Here is a 17,964-nt window from a genome sequence, read left to right on the forward strand (position 1 = left end):
CATTCCTCTCTCCCACCTGTCCCACAGTGTCGTCCGTGAACGTCTCCATCAGCGCGGTGCAGACCGTGGTGCGCCAGGGGGAAAACGTCACCGTCATGTGCACCGTGAGCGGCAACGAGCTGGTCAACTTCAACTGGGATTATCCCCGCAAGCAAGTGAGTGCTCCACACCCACGGGCTCTGGGCAGCAGCTCCAGCCTTCACCCAGATGTGCCATGGCAATCACTCATCGATATCCCATGGCAGAAGTTACGGGATGCTGCTGCTGCTGCCACACAGGGAGGTCTGATGGGGATGTGCTTGGATTAAGACTGTCTGTCTCAGGGGTCTCTGGCTGGTGTGTGTTCCCTGTCCTGTGGCAGCCAGACTGGGGTCCTCTACCACTTTCTCCCCCCTCCCTGTGAGCCCAGTGTCAGAACATGGTTTTGGCTCCTCATACCATGCCTCCTGTCCCCATTTTGCAGGCAGGGAAGGCTGTGGAGCCAGTGACTGACTTCCTGCCTGGATCCATTCACGAGATCCGCTCCATCCTCATCATCCAGAATGCAGAGCTGGAGGACAGTGGGACCTATGTCTGCAATGTCTCCGAGGGCTACCATGAGAAAACGGACCGGAAGGACATCACTGTCCAAGTGATCGGTGCGGTGCTGCCCACACACCCAGAGCCAGAAAACCGTGTGGGCGTCCAGGCAGGATGTCCCAGAGTGACCCCCTCTCCTCTCTCACAGCCTCCAGCTTTCTCTCTCCTCACTTCTTCTCTAAGTAACCACGACAACGAGCCAAACCTCACCCCATGTCACCCCTGCCCACTTCTCGGCTTCAAAACATCCCAAATTTCCCTTCATGGGTTTTGTGACCCTTTAAGAGTCTTGAGGGTATTGGTAAGAGCTCCTCTGTACTGTGCAGTGCCAAAGTGATGTGAAGACATGTTGTCTTCCATCTGCATCTGACCTTCCTTCCTGTAGTTTGAGGGAAATTGCCCTATCTCCATTACCTCCACAAGATAACAGCCCCATGCTTCTGCCCTGTGAGCTCCTCTGCTCCACTCTCCCCTCAGACACAAGCCTGAGGTCCTGAGGGATGGATCTGGAGCTGCCCCACCACTTCTGGGTGTTCAGAGAGTTTTTTTCCAGATCCATGTTTATCCAAAGGGCCAGGGAAGGGGTTGTTCCCCTCTCTGACTACCCTCTTCCTCTTGCCTCAGAGCGTGGCTTTGTGCACTTCCACACCCACCTGCCCAGCACGGTGTATGCCGAGGTCCACAAGAGCCACACTATCCAGGTGGAAGTGGAGGCTTATCCCCCACCCAGCATTGTGTGGCTGAAGAACAACAAGACACTGACCATGGAGAGCAGCAGCGAGTTCACCATCACCAGCAGGAACCTGTCAGAAACCAGGTAGGGGCCCATCATTCCTCACCAGGCTGCAGAGAGGGAGTAATTCACAAAGGAATCTCCAAACTGCTGGTTGGGCACAGTTGGTGATTGAATAGCTTTCTGTGAGTGGATTTTGAGCACTCCTCAGGTGGGTGGGGAGCTGGTTGCCCCCAAGCATTACCAGTCCCCAGGTACCTTCCCACAGCCATCACTCTGGGACTGTGTCTCCCCAGGTACCAGACAGCTCTGGTGCTGGTGCGGGTGAAGCAGGAAGAAGGAGGATTTTACACCATTCGGGCTTCCAATGAGGATGATGAGCAGGAGATCTCCTTCCATCTGCAGATAAATGGTGAGGATGGGCGTGCACATGCATGGCTGAGGAGAGCAGGAGCAGCCTCAAGGGGTGGCACCATTCTTTGCTGCAGAACCCTCAGAAAAAAGCCCTTACTCCTGTGGCTGCGGCTCCAGAGTGGTCTTGCTTAAAGAAAGAGCATTCAAGCAACAAAACCACTTGTGTGAAATATCTCACACTTGGCCTCAGAACAAGGGGGACAGGGAGGCAGCACAGACACCATCACTTCGCCCATGGTAGTAAATGTAGAGATGATTGTACAGCTGTGATGTCCTGGACTTTCCCCCATGCTCACCCTGCTCTCCAGTCAAGCTGTGTGGGGGCAGATCTCCTCCATAACCCCCTCAAACCTTACTCTTGTTGCTGTTCCCTTTCAAAAATAAAACACAATGGACATGATGAGTCCTACCTCATCCCTAGGCTATGGCAGGGATACATAGACTCACATTCCCCAGAGGAATCATGTTCCTCTTCCATCCTGCAGCCAGAAAGGAAAATTAATTACCATCACTATCTTTTGGTTTCAGTGCCAGCTAAAGTGGTGGACCTCAAGGAGAACAGCAGTGCCAGCAGTGGGGAGCAGACTGTAACGTGCTCTGCTGAAGGCATGCCCCAGCCAGAGATCAGCTGGTCTACGTGCAGCGACATCAAATGGTGAGTGGAGGGATGAGAACAGCCGGACTTTTATTTATTACCATAACAGGCTATAATTTAATTGCATTCTGCTGGCACACTCACCTGGGTGGTGAGTGGTCCCTGCCGCCTCTGAGGTGCTTTTATCCTCCCTGGCCCAGGTGCAGCACCAAGGGACAGCCCACGCGGCTGCTGGGGAACGAGTCGGCCGAGGTGGGCGTGCAGACCAACGCCTCGTACCACGCGGAGCGGCAGCTGTACCGCGTCAACAGCACCCTGCAGCTGCACAGGGTGCACGAGCCCCTGCTGCTCAGGTGCACCGTGCACAACTTCCTGGGCACCAGCTCCCAGGACATCACCCTGGTCCCACACGGTGAGGGCTGAGACAAGTTTTGAGCCAGCACTGGGGAGATAGACCTTTCTGTCTCCAGCCTGGCAATCTGGGTGTTTCTGCCCCAAATGAAGCTTCCTTTTGGGTTGAACAGAAAATATTGTTCCAGTTGGAGTGTAGAGCCCTTATGTGCAGTGGCCATGGATGTGCTCTTCTCACTACTGGCAGGGTCATCTCTCCAGGGGGGCAAGACAAGAGTGCCTGAGCAGGTCCCCAGTGTCTTGTTGTTAGCCCACAGGTCACTAGATGGTGCCACGGACTTGAACATCCCCGTGCTGAACGTCCCAAATATGAGGAAGGATGGTCTAAGCCCAGGCTCAGGGTTGCCAGCTCTCCCCCAAGCAAAACAGCCCCACTAGATCTTTTCACCCTCCCATGGCCAAACCTCTCCTGAGGCAGAAGCCAGTAACAACCCATCACCCCATCATCCTTAGGGGGCTGCAAGTGCTGGAAAGTGTGCCCAGGAAGAGACTGTCCCTACCCAGAGAACAGCTCAGGGTCAATGTCTGGGGGAGGAGTGTGCAGGGAACTCTCTGCACTGCTCTCACCTCCTTTCCCTGGGTGCTCAGGCTGTGCAGGGCTGGAGGAGTCTGACTGTTGTCCCTGTTATCTTTGTAGCCTTGCCATTCAAGGTGGTCATCATTTCTGTCATCCTGGCCTTGCTGGTCCTCACTGTGATCTCCCTGATCATCCTGATCGTGCTGTGGCAGAAGGTAAAAGAGGAGATTGCTCCCAGGCTGACACAATGGTACCCAGGGTCAGGGTGGCTGGGTCTGGTGATGTCCCAGCTGCACCAGGATCTATGGGCCTCCATCAGTTCCTGTGTGCCCCTGGCATCTCTGGGGTAGATGGGGAATGGCTGTAGGGACCAAAGGCTCCCTAACAAGGTCCAGACACATCCCACATGCCCTCTCTGATTCCCAACCTCTCAGATGCCTCTTTTCCCTCTGCTCCCTTTTCCAGAAACCTCGTTATGAAATCCGCTGGAAGGTGATTGAGTCGGTCAGCTCTGATGGGCACGAGTACATCTATGTGGATCCCATGCAACTCCCTTATGACTCCACCTGGGAGGTGCCCAGGGACAAGCTGGTGTTAGGTAAAGGCTCTGCAGGTCACACTGATGGATTCCTGAGGTCCTGGCTCTCTGGGGCTGATAATCCAAAAGAGACCAACCCAGAATCCAAGAGATCTCTGGAGATACAATCTGGTCCTGGAACAGGGGGATCATCTAGGACCATGGTGGGAGGCCAGCTGCCCCCTTTGGCATTAAGCACCATTTTATTTCTGGCTATTCCACCTTGTAGCTGGCAGTTCTGGAAACCAGCCCCAACCCCAAACACCATAGCTCATGGCCTTGTTCATACCCAGCAGAATGAGTGCAGCACTGCTGGTGTGGTTTCAGACAAGCAACTGTATTTTTGGGGCTCCTCTCCTCACCTCTCCTCTGGAACATTTCCAAATTTCCCTCTGGCTGTCTCTTTGCAGGACGCACTCTCGGCTCCGGTGCCTTCGGTCGTGTGGTGGAGGCAACAGCCCATGGCCTGAGCCACTCACGGTCCACCATGAAAGTGGCAGTCAAAATGCTCAAGTGTGAGTTCTCCCCCTCTCCCCACCCTAAAGCCACAAGACAACCAGTGCCACACTCTCCCCTCCTTGCCCTGCTGCTCACGCTGGCTCTCCCCAACAGCCACAGCCCGCAGCAGTGAGAAGCAAGCCCTGATGTCTGAGCTGAAGATCATGAGCCACCTGGGACCTCACCTCAACATCGTCAACTTGCTGGGGGCCTGCACCAAAGGAGGTAGATGAGCCCTGAGCACCCTGTCTCTGCTTCCCTGGGCTGTGCTTGGGAGGACAACTGTCCTTAGATAGAGTAATTCCTATCTTCTGGTTCCAAATTATTCAACCTTCTCCTAAGAAAGCCTTGTGGGACTCTGAAGAACTTTCTTCCAACCTGATTGAGACTGGGAAGGCTCAGTTAACCCTCAACTCCCTCCACAAACACACATTTCAAACGCCAAAAAATGCTCAGTACCAGAAAGGTGGCTTTTCCCTTTGGCCCTGCCTTGACACCCTGTAGTCTGGTAATACCCTTGCACAGTGAAATTCACAGCCACGGTGTTCAGGGCAGGGCTGATGTGGTGTTCTGTCCCGCCAGGACCCATCTACATCATCACCGAGTACTGCCGCTACGGGGACCTGGTGGATTACCTGCACCGCAACAAGCACACCTTCCTGCAGTCCTGCGGGGACAAGGCACGGCGGGAGGCCGAGCTCTACGGCAACGCCCCCAAGGAGGACCATCTGCACAGGTACCGGGAAAGCAGCCCTCTCCTCCTCCCTGGTGCCCCTGGTACCGGGAAAGCAGCTCTCTCCTCTGCCCTGGTGCCTGCCCCGTCCTATCCCCATCAGGGAGGGAGGCTGGTACTCTCAGGAAGGATCCTGCATTTCTCCAGGGCAGTGAAATAAACACTGGCCGAGCACTGGCTCCTCTGTTACCTTGTTAGACCAGCCCTTGTGCCAACCAGTGACCTCCAAGCAGCTCCTGACAGTGAGGAGTCAGCAAACTGGAGCCTGAGTTTGCCAGCACACATGCCAGCTGCGCCATGCTAGTTGGGAATATTTCCTGGCATCATTAACTTTATTTGCATAACCATAGCCATGCACTGAGTGCAGAGACACGGGTTTTTCCAGCATGGCTTAACCACTGGAGATCTCAGCTCTGCATTTCCAGGGCAGGTTGAGTTGCTGCTGAGCCTAAGGGAGAAGTGCTACAAGAAGAGCAATTGCACAAGAGGTGTGACAAGGAAAGGGAAATGGTCCTTTATCTGGTTGCCAGCTGTAAGGGATGCAGGCACACGGCAGCACAGAGAAACGTTCCCCTGGGAAGTTAGAAAGCAGCATTTCCTTCCAACGTGCCAAAACAACCGTAAAACAGAGCAATGTTAGAGCTCCCCCCTGCCCTTTCTGCCTGAAGGCAGCTGAGACCTTCCTAAGCACTATGCCATTTGCACACCACTTCATCCATGCTGCAGGGCTTCTTTGCCAGCTCTGTGGGGCATTTCAGTGCTGGGGCTGAGGGTTTGGGAATTTCAGACTCACAGATCATTGTCCCCAGCCCTCATGTGTCCTTCTCTCCCCTGGACCTGAGCAGCCTCTTCCCTTCCCGCCACAGCCACCTCTCCATGTCTGTCGAGAGTGACGGGGGCTACATGGACATGAGCAAGGACGACTCCCTGGACTATGTGCCCATGTCTGACATGAAGGGTGAAGTCAAGTACGCTGACATCGAGTCCTCCAACTATGGCACCCCCTATGAGCTGGACAGCTACTCCCCCTCAGGTAACAGCTTGGCCACAGTGGGAGGGAGAGGTGCTTGTGCTTTGGGTGCTGGATGCCTTTGCTTGCAAAGGTCACTTCTGGGACTTGTCCAGAAGCAATGAGAGCTCCCAGCTGTGTCCTTTTGTTTCTGGAGGCAGAGCATTCCCCAGTGTGTCCTTCCACTACTGGGAGGCTCACCAGTGTGCTGGGTAACACCAACATCCATCTCTGCTTGCCCTCCAGCTCCTGAAAGGACAGACCGGGTGACACTGATAAATGAGTCTCCACTCCTCAGCTACATGGACTTGGTGGGCTTCAGCTTCCAGGTGGCCAATGGGATGGAGTTCCTGGCTTCCAAAAACGTACGTACGCTGGCTGGTCTGTGGAGTCTGTAGGGCTGGTGGCCAGCAGTGTGTTTTCTGCCATGTGCTGTGGTCAGCTTCCTCCCACTGTCCCTCTGTCCGTGCCAAACTTCTTGTGGGATAAGTGGCCGTGCAATTGAAGAGCTGCTGACCACTTCCCTTTGGAAACACAGTCCTGGAGATCAGCATGACTATATTTGCATGTGACAGCTAGCCCTGGCTCACAGTGAGCTCAAATTCCCTGACTCTGTGCTCCTCCTGAGCCGTGTTCAGCACAGCTGTAGCATTATATCATCTCTGTTTACTGGGGTGGCCAAACAGTGTACAGGGAGCTAAAGCACAAGGCACTCTGCAGCAAGCAACCACTCTTGCTAGACACCCTTATTGCACTGCATGCTCTGAGCACCCCAGGACTTGTCAGAAGTGCTTGTTTATTGGAAATTAAGCCACGTGGAGCTCCAGGCTCTGGGGTTTCCTAAGGTCTGGCTTAGCACAGGGCAGGCAGCAATATAGCTGAATTGTGTGAAGCATCACACAGGGCAGGGCTAACAGAAGGCGTCAATGGCATCAATGCAGAGAGAAATTCCTGGCTCTGTGCCCCCAGCCAGACAGTCTGATCCCTAAATTGCATGGTCAGTGCTCCCACAGCAAATGTCAGGGCTGCTCATACGGAAAACATCCAACGTGCTGGCAAACTAGGAGGCACAAGCCAGGCTGGTGTAACTCTGATGCCTTCAGGCTGCTGGGTTGGATTGTCCAAACAGAGATGGAGATACCCCCTCCTCACAGCCCACCAAGTCCCCTCTCTGCTGGGTTGGTCACGTTCTCCCTGCTAGATCTGCATGCCTGATGCTGTCATGGAGAAAGCAGTCCAGGCAAACAGCAAAAATGTGGTAGCTCTGCTGCTGCTCGAGCCATGATTGTCCCTAGAGGTGAAGGAAACACCTGAAATGACGTGACTCCTGTCCCTGCAGCCCCAGGAGCGGGCTGGTGCTGGAGCTGGGCTGTGTTCTCAGGCTGTGTGAAGGCTCCTCACAGTGACTGACAGTGCTCTGTCCCCTCGCAGTGACAGTGCTCTCTCTCCTCACAGTGACAGTGCTGTGTCCCCTCGCAGTGACAGTGCTCTGTGTCCTCGCAGTGACAGTGCTCTGTGTCCTCGCAGTGACAGTGCTCTGTGTCCCCTCGCAGTGACAGTGCTCTGTGTCCCCCCTGCAGTGTGTGCACCGTGACCTGGCTGCCAGGAATGTCCTCATCTGTGAGGGGAAGCTGGTGAAGATCTGTGACTTTGGCCTGGCGAGGGACATCATGAGGGATTCCAACTATATCTCCAAAGGCAGTGTGAGTACCAGGAGCTTTGCAAGCTCCTTCTTCCCAGGGCTCTGGGCCTGGCACCCCCTGCATAGTCCCCCTGTGAGCCACCTGTGCACCAGTGTGCCCAGAGGTGGTGACAGGGCAGGAGATGGTGTCAACAGCCAGACATCCTTCACTTTGTTTGCTCTGCACACTGTGAAGTAGCAGAATTGCTTGCCCACATCTCTGGCTCTTTACAGAAGAACCTGAAGTAGCAAACCTCAGGACTGTCCCCTGCACACTGTCCTGATCACAGCAGCAGTGCTGCATCCTGCCAGCACTCAGTGTGGTCCTGAGCTTCAGGCAGGAGGAGGGTGAGGATAGACAGCTTGGTAGGGCTGTAGTGACTCACTGACCACTCTGGGAAGAGATTCACAGGACTCTGCTCTAACCACTAGACCACAAGTTAAGAAGTGGTGTCTTCGTGCAAGCAGCTACTTTCCAGAGAGATATCTCCAATCTTTGGTGCAGGAGAGGATAAGGCTGTAATTGAGCTTTTGCAGAAGACATTTCTCTGTGATTTTAACAACAATCTATCCACTCCAGCCCTGAGGCATTTGTGAATCTCCAATCCCAAGCAAAGCAGGCTATGTTAGAGAAACTGAGGCTGAGAATGGAGACAGGTGCCTTAAACCCCAATCCTTATCTAATCTGCAAAGTTCTGCAAAGTGCTCTCATGCTTTCTCCCATGTGCTGTCAAACAGGTACTCAGAGCTTGGTCAGGGGACCCTCCCCCAGAGGGGTTGGGGTTTTCGGTCCAGCCTTGACAGAGCTGGTTTCCTGTCCAAAATGGGAAATGAAACTGAGCCCCTTTGCAATCCTTCCTGGAGATTATTTTGGTATTCATTGTGCAAGCAAATCCCAGGAGCAGCAGCCAGTGCTGCCTACAAGCTGGACAAGTGAGGGCTTTCTTTTTTATTACTCTGAGTGAATAAGAACAGAAAATAAGCTGGATGTATCCTTTGGCTCTTTTCTGGTCATCCCTAGCCTCCTCCAGCCTGGTCTCAGGTCTCCACGGTCAGATAGGCCTGGACTTTCTTCAGGAGTCTTGTGTCAGGTTGTGTGAGTCAGTGGCCTCCTCAAGAGCAAGGGAACAGAGAACACACACTGTGACATGTGTGCATTCATCACGGCGGGCTGTGATGGAGATGGACATAGCACATCCATTCTTTCCTCCTGCCTGCTGGGTCTGTTCTGTACAAAGAAAGAGGCAACTGGTCCCTCCCAGAACCGACTGACAGCAGATGTCAACAGATGTGTTGGGCTCACAGGCAGATCTGAAGGGTCTTCTTTGCTTGTAATTTGGGTGTCAGGCTGTTATCTGTTGAAACAAGTGCTGTGGGTACAGCTGACTCTCTTCTTGTTTCATTTGTTATTCTCTCTTAGACCTTCTTGCCCCTTAAGTGGATGGCTCCAGAGAGCATCTTCAACAACCTCTACACTACCCTGAGCGATGTGTGGTCTTTTGGGATTCTTCTTTGGGAGATATTCACTCTAGGTGAGTGTCCTGGAGATCATGGTGGTGTCTGTAGTTCTGATAACACATTAGCAGGATCCCTTCTAAAACAATAAAAATGCATTTTTAACCCCCAAGTCCCTACTTTACCAGTCAGAGTAGCCCTTCATTTCCTGTCTCCCTCTTCCCCATGCTCACGTTGCATTTGGAAGTGAAATGAAACAAGAAAGGTAAAGAAATAAGAAAACCTCGGTGTGAAATGCATGTTGGCTGGAGGGTGTCAGGCAGTCCTGCAGCCTAATTCCTGCTGTCCCTTTACCCCCAGGAGGGACTCCATACCCTGAGCTGCCCATGAATGAACAGTTCTACAACGCCATCAAACGTGGCTATCGGATGTCCAAACCCACCCATGCCTCTGATGAGATGTAAGTGCTGTCAGCATGTGTTTGCCCTGTGCCAGACAAACTGCCCCTTCTGTCAGGCCCTGAGAACTCTCTACAAATCCATTTCCCACAGCCCAGGATGTGCTCTACACGCTGCAGAAGCATTTCTACCTCTTTTCCTCACCTGCTAACTCAGTGCTGTCCCTTCCCTCTTGGCAGCTACAACATCATGCAGAAGTGCTGGGAGGAGAAGTTCGAGATCAGGCCATCCTTCTCACAGCTGGTGGTGCTTATGGGAAACCTCCTGGTGGACTGCTACAGGAAGGTATGTCCAAAGAACCCTGTGCCTTGGTGAGGGCCCTCAGTCAGGGTTCAGTGCTGCAGGGCCAGGGGATTTTGCTGTGACCAAGGCTGCAGAAGTTGGAGCAGCCAGTGAAGGTCGTTTGGGCATCCCAGGAACATTGCTGAGACAACAGACAGGCAGCTGGTAACTCAGCAGCTGCAGAAATCAGAACTGGCAGGGGATCAAAATCCTGCCTCCAACCGTGTGGTATTTTGGAGCTGTGAAGTTGTGCCACTGATCTCTGCCTTAGGAAAGGTTCATGGCTTATCTTTGTGGAAGGAATGGCAGCTGAACCCAGCTAGAAGATGCCAGCCCTTCTAGGAAAACCTGGCAGGCAGGAAAAGGAAACACATCACAAGTGCATTCTCCCCACTCACAAGACCTTTCCCTTCCTTTGGTCACCCCCTGTGAGAGCAGAGGTACCAGCAGGTGGATGAGGAGTTCATGAAGAGCGACCACCCCGCTGTGGTGCGCACGAGACCCGCGGTTCCTGTGCTGAACAACGCCCGCCTGGCTGCCAGCCCCCCCAGCAGCAGCATCCTCTACACAGCCGTGCACCAGAGCGGGGCCGAGAACGACTACATCATCCCTCTGCCCGACCCCAAGCCCGAGGCAAGCTGTGACCTCCCTCAGGAGGCCTCCATCAGCAGGGCCAGGTAAAAACATTGCTTCTGAGTGTTGTCCTTTCCCCCAGCTGTCCAAGTCTGAAACAGGCACCTCAGGAGAAAATGGGGATGCTCTGTTGTGGCACAGACTAGGTGGGGATATGCTGGGAGAGAAGGATGGCAGTGTCACCCCGTCTGAGGTGCTGTGACCTGCGTGAGCCCACAAGGATGGAGATGAACCAGAGGAGCTGGGACATGAGCTAAGGCACAATGTCACATCCCTGCACATCAGCCAGCAGAGGTGGGGACAAGCACTCCCACTCACAGGGAGGGGAGCACGCAGGGGACACGTTCTGTAGAACCCAGCCAGCCAGTGCTGTGTTTGAAGGCTGAATAGACCCACCTGGTATGGTCTGTTTCACTGGGGGAAGCTACTCACATAGAGTGGGGCTGCTGGGAACTCAACACACTTCCCAGTTTCTGGGAATCCTCTCCCACCAGGAGACCTCAAGACGCTCATTTCTCTCTCCCTCTTGTCTCCCTTCAGCTCTATGCTGAACGAGGCCAACACATCATCCACAATATCCTGTGACAGCCCTCTGGGCCTCCAGCAGGACGAGGAACAGGAGTCTGACCCACAACCAGGCTGCCAGGAGCCAACCACAGGACACCAAGAGGTGGAGGAGAGTTTCCTGTAGTCAGAGCTGGGCTGACTTTTCATCTCCTTGTGGAGAGGCCAGCTGAGGGGGCTGACCCAGATGTCACAGAGAGCCATGCTTGTGCGTGTCCATCAGGACATCCCCTCCTGTCCCAGCATCCCTCCTTCCCTTCTCCCAATGCTGGGGGGGAATTAAAGACTTTTCCCCATTGCCATCCCCTTTCCCCTTAAAAAGAGGTGCCTCAGTGCCAGAAGCCCTCTAGATCACTGCCGCATCCTCCTCAGTGATCAAACCACTGCAGGAGGGAGACATCTCACAGACCAACACCTTTTCAAGTGGAAGACGTGGTTGGATCTCCACGAGAGGCCACTTTCTGCATTGCTGAGATGACACTCCAGCCTCTGCCTCCTCCATGGCACAGAGTTTCGTCTCCTCTGCACCAGCACTTCTCTGATGGTCTCAGCACCAGCCACACCGTGGTTCTGTGAATGCCACTGGGACAGATAATCCACCTGGAGCCCATTGCTGGGGTGTAGAGCACCCGAAACACCAACCTTCAGCTGCTGGAGGTTAGGAGCACATTGGATTCTCCTCCAAGCACAGTCAAGTCCTGAAGAGGCCAGCCAGTGTCTGGGAGGTACAGAATTACCATTTTCCTCTCTTGGCAGTGCTTCCATGGTGGACAGAGCATCACAAGCACTACAGGTGTTCACAGCTCTGGGGCACAGCTCTGCATCCAGCTGGAGGCTGTCACAGCCTTCTGTGCCCAGCATGGCACCAGGAGCCCCAGGGACATGCCAGGAGTTCCAAATGCCCTCACAATGACTTGGTTATAGAAGCAAGGAGGGCAGTCACTGTTGTTCGTGTTGTCTGCGTGGACACTAAGCTAATTATTCTCCATTGAAGATTTAAAGGGAACAAATATATTAATCCACTAGCCAGGGCCAGTATAAGGAAGCAATATGGTTATTCATTAATCTACTGCCACTACACCCAGCTCATCTGCTGGGAAATCATATAACCACGCCAGCTGCAGAATCCTTGTGCCTTATCTTTGGGAAGCAAAGGCTCACCTTTGATAAACTGTTCACCCAAACACCCTTTCTCATCATGGGAGGGCTCACCGTTCCCTCCTGAGTCACAGCAAGATTATGGGCAGAAATAAGGACACCAGAACACCAACCCAGGGATAGCTCCAAAGACAGAGAAGGAGAGAGGCTGGGAAGCTCCTTGGTCACAACTGAGCTGTGTCTCACACCCTGCCACCTTCTGGGGTCAGGCAGAGCCACTTGCAGCCTGCCAGGGCTGTAAATGTCACAGGGAATCAAGCAGGGCAAGAGGAGCTGGGGAGGATTCCCCTCTCCTGAAGAGTGTTTTGAAAACTAAAGGGGCCCAGACCTTGCCCCTGCTTCTCCCCTCCCTCCCCACTTCTCACAGATGGGTCAGGGGCTTCTTGTGCTCTCAGCTGGCACTTGAGTGACAGACCCAAAGCAGGAGGAACACCAGGCTCTGGAAATCAGTTGTGAACCCCACCTCTGCAGAGATGAAAGCTGGACCCCCAAAACCACAGGTCTGACACCACAGGAGACAGCAGGTTTTTCTCTGAAATGTTTCACTTCACACAGAGCTCTGTTCACTGCATAATCCTGATCCCATTAACTCTTTATTGTCCTACTCATGCACATCTCTCTGTGCACCCTACAGGAACTGCACAGGCAGGTTTACAAAATCAGAAATTCAACCAGCATCTTGCTGGGCTTCTGCCACCTCAGAGCCACTGAGAATTTAATTTTTTTTTTTTGCAAAATATGGAACTTCTGTCAGAAATCCCCAGCAAAACAGCTTCTGTTTAAGGTTTTCTACCATTCCAGTTCTGCCATTTATGCAGCTAAAGGAGGAGTAGGTGTTTTGTGGGCTGGTGTCCTTGGTAAAATGTGAACATAAGAAATAGCACTTTTATTGGCAGCCAGCACAGGATATTTTCAGCCTATGTGGTCAGATTCCCCACCATCCATAGGAAACATACTGTGAATGACAACTGTTTTTCCATCCTCTGTTCCTCCTGCTTGTGATGAAGGAGCCATCTCCTGTGGCCACAGTTCATTAAACAATCCTCACTGCAGAGAAGCAGTAATTTATGAGATCCTTTGGGTCAGATCACTTGATTGTTTTTTAACATGTAAGGTGCTTGGTGGGATCTGTGTCACTGCAACTTGAGCCCTTAGGATGGCACATCAGATTACCCTAACAGCCTCTGTCTGCACCAGCTCCATTTTTAATTCATCCTTCTCTATCAAAGGTGACCAGGAGTACCCAGTACTGCAAGTGAGGTCAAACCTAGACCTCACACAGGGCATTAACAGCTCTGGCCCGTGCTGGTCTCAACTTGCCTGGTGTAGCTCTGGATAATATTGGCTTTTTCCCAGCCACAACATACTGAGAGCTTGGAGTCATCCTCTGACCAATCTAGGCACCTACGTCTTTCTACACTTCCAGCATTTCTAACCAAGCTACTCCCTGCTGTTCCAGACATTGGGTCATCAGCAAATTTTGTTAACTAACTGTTATTTTTGGGCTGGACTGACTAATAAAAATATTAGATACTTCTAGCAACAAGAACAGTCTGAGAGAGCTACTTTTACTACCTCCATCCAGCCCAATGATTTCCCTGTCAATTAACACTTTCTCACTTTCCCTTTGGCCATTTGTTTATTTCAAAAATTCTGTTCTAAACTTCATCTTATTCAGATTTAATTGCTAATCAAATGACCAATTTCCCACTATCAAATAGTTTCCACAGTCCTGAAAGGGGAGATCTCCCTGCTGGGGGAGCTCAGGTATCCTGTCCTATTAGCTGGGCATTAGCTACATTTGAATGACTATTGCATTTTGTCCCATTTCTAGATTTACTGCAATTATTATTTGCATCAAAATCTGTTCTGGCTGCTGATGGGATGCTGCTCCCACCTCCCTATTCCTTCTTAAATTAGGTACGCCAGACTTTGCAAAATGGTACCATTCTGCACTCCAGAGGAACATGACCAAATACTTGCCCTTGGCCCCGTGATTTTAAGGGCTGAGTCTTGCACTTTGTGGTATTTTCCTGTCCTTACTCAACCTTTCACAGCACCTTTAGCAAGTTGCAGTGACCAGACCTTCTCAGCAGGGACAAGCTGGCAGCTGGACAAAGCCAACATATTTTGCTAAGCATCCCTCCAAGAGAGGGCTTGGCAGAGCTGGGAATGACAGATCCAGCTCCACACTCCCCCTCTCTCTGCCCCAGTCCCTGCATGGCCTGGCAGGTGAGGGCCAGGAGAAATGTTTGCCTGTTCTGGGCCCATCAGTTTTGTAGCCAAAATTTCTCCGGTGAGACTCTGGAGGGAGCTGGTCCCACTGGGATTTCTGGTTTGATAATCAGTATTTTTGTTTGGGTGTGTTTTTGTGTTTAGAGGTGGACCCAAACTGAAGGAACACATGCCATGGTTTGGGCCCATCTCTAGTGCAATATCTTTTTATTTGTAGATTATATTTTACTCTACAGCTGTTACATTGTTATCAGAACCAGTATATGCATAATCCTATTGCCAGTCACTATTTCATACCTGTATCCCAGAAACTAATGCAGCACTCTGGTGTTCTTTCCACATGTAGGTGTTCCTCAGACTGATGTGTGCACAGGTTTTAATCCTTTTGTCCTTCTCAGTTTGAGTGTGTTATTTCCTGAAGCGCGAGTGTCACGTTTAGTGTTTGTTTGTGTTGTGTGAAATCTAGAGCACAGCGGACTTTACTTGTAACTAAATTGTCTCTGTTCACTGCCAAGGGGACTGTGACAGGGTCCCACAGGGATGGGGCAGCAGTGCAGTGCAGATGTGCAGCCAGGGGAATTCAGCCAGAAGTGAGAAGCAGCTCTTCTCTTTCTTCCCAGTCAGGGCTCAGGGCTGAGGGGGAGACAGCACCACAAGTACAGGGCACTGAGCACTCAGGGTTTGCCTGTGAGGAAGCCCAGGGTCTGTGCAGAGCTGGCAGAGCTGGAGAAGGGGATTTCACAGAGTGCTGAGGAGACAAAGCCCCTGTTCCAACACACAAGGGCAAGGAGGAGCCCTGGCTGGGCTCAGTGCCTGGCTCAGGTCCCAGGATGAGCCTGGATGCAGCCTGGCTGTGCTCCCACTTGGAGAGCACAGAGGCTGCCCCTTGGTGGCCCTCAGAAACCTTTTGGCATCCTTTGCCAGGCAGAGAGCAGCCAGGGCAGCTCCAGGGGCACACAGGTCATTCCTGCAGCAGAGGCCAGCCCTGCCTGGATGCTGAGTGGCCAGTGCTGACTGTCACAGTCACCTGCAGGACTTGCCCAAAGCAGGCCAGAGGTTGCTAAGAATAAGTTTTCATGGGCCAGCACACGGGTTGCTGGGCTGCCAGCATAATTCCCATGTTTCACCTGGAGACCTGAGCCCTCTGGGAAATGCCAAGGTGGATCTGGTTGGCTTTGGCAAAGGCAGGGGAGCTGCTCCAGCAGCACTTGTGAGAGATGACTCTGGCCTGGGGCGGGGAGGAGGCAGGGAAGGCAGATTGTGCTGGGAGTCCTGCAGTGTCCCATCACTCCTCTTCTTTCCTCCTTCATGGACTGATTGCACCAGAGCTGCAAATCTTGCCCAAAGTGTGCCCTCTGCCCATCCTGCTGTGCTGGCTTGCTGGCATTGCACTGTTCCTCTGCAGCCTATCTCCATGCTCTCTGTCAAAATCAGCATGAGGGCAAAGGGAAAAACAGAGTTCAGACTAAGGTACCAAAGAGTTAACACTTTTCTAGGTTTACAGTTGTATTTGTAGGATTTGTACTATGTCACATTTATAGCCATGAGATATTATTTTTATGCTGTAAACTTTTACAAATACATTTTTAAAGAAAGAGTTTAAAAATAAAGGTGTTTTTCATTTTGCAAAGTCCCATCCCTTCCTTTATTTGCCTGCTTTTGGTTGCTCCCACTCAGATGGGGCTGGGAGTGCAGCTTAACCCTGTGGTGGGTGAAGGCTAAGCATGTTAATACGCTGTGCATGACCCCAGAGTGAGTGAAAGCCAAGCTGGGAGCCAGCAGGGAGAAGCACTGCAGGGAGCAGCTGAGCCCAGAGCAGGGTAAGGAAAAGGGGCAGGATCTGCCCCATCTCTGGTGCCTGTGCAGCTTGTGGGTCAGCTGGGTGGAGGGAAGGACACCAGGAGCTGTTCCCCTGTGTATCCTCACTGCCTGGGGTTTGGGCCAGCAGTCCCTGCTAAGGACCTGGCCCTTGGAGCATTGTGGGCTCTGTGCTCAGGTCAGGGTGGGGATGCAGGAGAAATGACAAACTGGGCAGTGGCTGGGCTGAAGGAGATGGCAGATACCACAGCACTGATTTTTCCACCTGGTTTAATAGCTCAGGGCACTGGGAGGGCCTGGAGACAGCACTAGGGCAGGGCAGCAGCAGGAGCCACACTGCAGCACTCAGGGCTCCCCCTGCCCAGCCCTCCCTTCCCTCCAGGATGAGGAATTTGCTAATACCCTCAAAAGCTGCCACTCCAAAATCCTGCTCCCCACACCACCACTCCCTCAGATCCACGTGTTCTCTGCTCCTGTCACCTTTCCCCAGTCACCTTTCCAGAGGCACTGAGGTCCCCCAGCCACATGAGAGACAGGCACCCTGTGAGTCTTGCCCAAAGTTTTCTCCTCTCTCTAGCTCAAACGTAACTGCTCCTCCAAAATCCATCCCAAGCTGCAGAGCAGAGATATTTGCACCTTCTCTGAGCCACTCTTGTGCTTGGAAAGGCCAAGGTTGCTGCAAAGAGGGGTTTTGGTTAAAACATATCAGTGCTGACCCTGTTTTCTGGCTAGGTGATGAAGCCCCCACTGGCAGCAGTTGTGCCTCCCTCAGCTTCTGGACACTCCCTGTGTACCCAGAGGCATGGAGTGCAGCACCAAGCAGCTCCAAGCTCCAGCAAGGCTCCCCTTTCCAGCCTTTCCTGGGCTCCTGCCTGTCCTGGTTGCTGCCTTTGTTCATTTTTCCAGAGTGGAGTTTTGCAGCCTCCCTGACCAGCTCAGGCTGATCCTCCCCAGAAATGCTCTGAGTCACCTGGCACAGCTCAGGGCATTTTTCTCCAGGAGCTGAATCAGCAGGGAGGAAAAGAATCCCCTTTTGTCCAGAGAGGCTGCATCCAAGGCCTGGGGGGAAGCAGAGAGGGGGCATTGACAGACCTCAGCCCTGAACCCTGCAGGCTCCCACCCATCCCTACCCAGCAGACCTTTTGCATGTCAGGATGGGCTGGAGGGGGTCTTGGGGCTGGAGATGAGCAGGCCAGCATGGGGACCCCCAGCAGGGCATTTCCCCCACCCCAAAACAAGTATTTTCCACAGTGATGAGACAGACACCCCATGGAAGAGCTCAGGGAAGCAGAGAGACTGCAGTGACAAACCCCCAGCACCAACAGGACATGGGTGTTCACGTGTGTCCCCAAAGTGCTGCAGGGCCCTTCAGGCAGGCATGGCACCAGGGCCAGCTGTGCTCAGTGCTGGGGTCCCACAGGGCTCCCAGCCTGGGAAACAGCTGAGCTCCCAGTGCTCCCAGCCAGGGCTCACAGCAGCCTCCCCTTCCCCAGCCAGTCTACCAGGCACTGAGCAAGTCTCACCCCATCTTTCACAACCTCCAGAGATATTCCTGGGCTTCAAGTTGCTCAAAGCAAGGTTGCAGCTCCTCTGAGAGCATCCCTGCCCTGTGCT

The 17,964-nt window shown here is 52.9% G+C and overlaps 1 protein-coding gene and 1 long non-coding RNA gene across 5 annotated transcripts in view; one reads left to right on the forward strand and one right to left on the reverse strand.

The window, feature by feature from the left end:
- PDGFRB (platelet derived growth factor receptor beta) overlaps nt 1-16,162 on the forward strand; it is a 32,588-nt gene extending 16,426 nt beyond the window's left edge. For all 4 annotated transcript variants that reach the window (XM_064388076.1, XM_064388075.1, XM_064388077.1 and 1 more), the window contains exons 5-23: nt 28-155; nt 464-638; nt 1,204-1,396; nt 1,609-1,724; nt 2,255-2,381; nt 2,522-2,733; nt 3,370-3,464; nt 3,715-3,847; nt 4,237-4,341; nt 4,439-4,549; nt 4,907-5,060; nt 5,924-6,090; nt 6,313-6,431; nt 7,647-7,769; nt 9,168-9,279; nt 9,563-9,662; nt 9,840-9,945; nt 10,381-10,619; nt 11,116-16,162. In XM_064388076.1, coding sequence (XP_064244146.1) covers nt 28-155; nt 464-638; nt 1,204-1,396; nt 1,609-1,724; nt 2,255-2,381; nt 2,522-2,733; nt 3,370-3,464; nt 3,715-3,847; nt 4,237-4,341; nt 4,439-4,549; nt 4,907-5,060; nt 5,924-6,090; nt 6,313-6,431; nt 7,647-7,769; nt 9,168-9,279; nt 9,563-9,662; nt 9,840-9,945; nt 10,381-10,619; nt 11,116-11,266 — 2,666 coding nt within the window. In that variant the 3' untranslated portion in view covers nt 11,267-16,162. The remainder of the gene's footprint in view (nt 1-27; nt 156-463; nt 639-1,203; nt 1,397-1,608; nt 1,725-2,254; nt 2,382-2,521; nt 2,734-3,369; nt 3,465-3,714; nt 3,848-4,236; nt 4,342-4,438; nt 4,550-4,906; nt 5,061-5,923; nt 6,091-6,312; nt 6,432-7,646; nt 7,770-9,167; nt 9,280-9,562; nt 9,663-9,839; nt 9,946-10,380; nt 10,620-11,115) is intronic.
- Nucleotides 8,205-11,119, reverse strand: LOC135280283 (uncharacterized). Its single transcript, XR_010347302.1, has 3 exons — nt 10,972-11,119; nt 9,805-10,290; nt 8,205-9,341 (listed from the first exon to the last, which is right to left on the reverse strand). It is a non-coding gene; the product is annotated as an uncharacterized LOC135280283 (long non-coding RNA).
- Nucleotides 16,163-17,964: the final 1,802 nt, after the last annotated feature.

The sequence above is a fragment of the Passer domesticus genome, chromosome 13 (assembly GCF_036417665.1).
Source record: "Passer domesticus isolate bPasDom1 chromosome 13, bPasDom1.hap1, whole genome shotgun sequence".
Lineage (NCBI taxonomy): Eukaryota > Metazoa > Chordata > Aves > Passeriformes > Passeridae > Passer > Passer domesticus.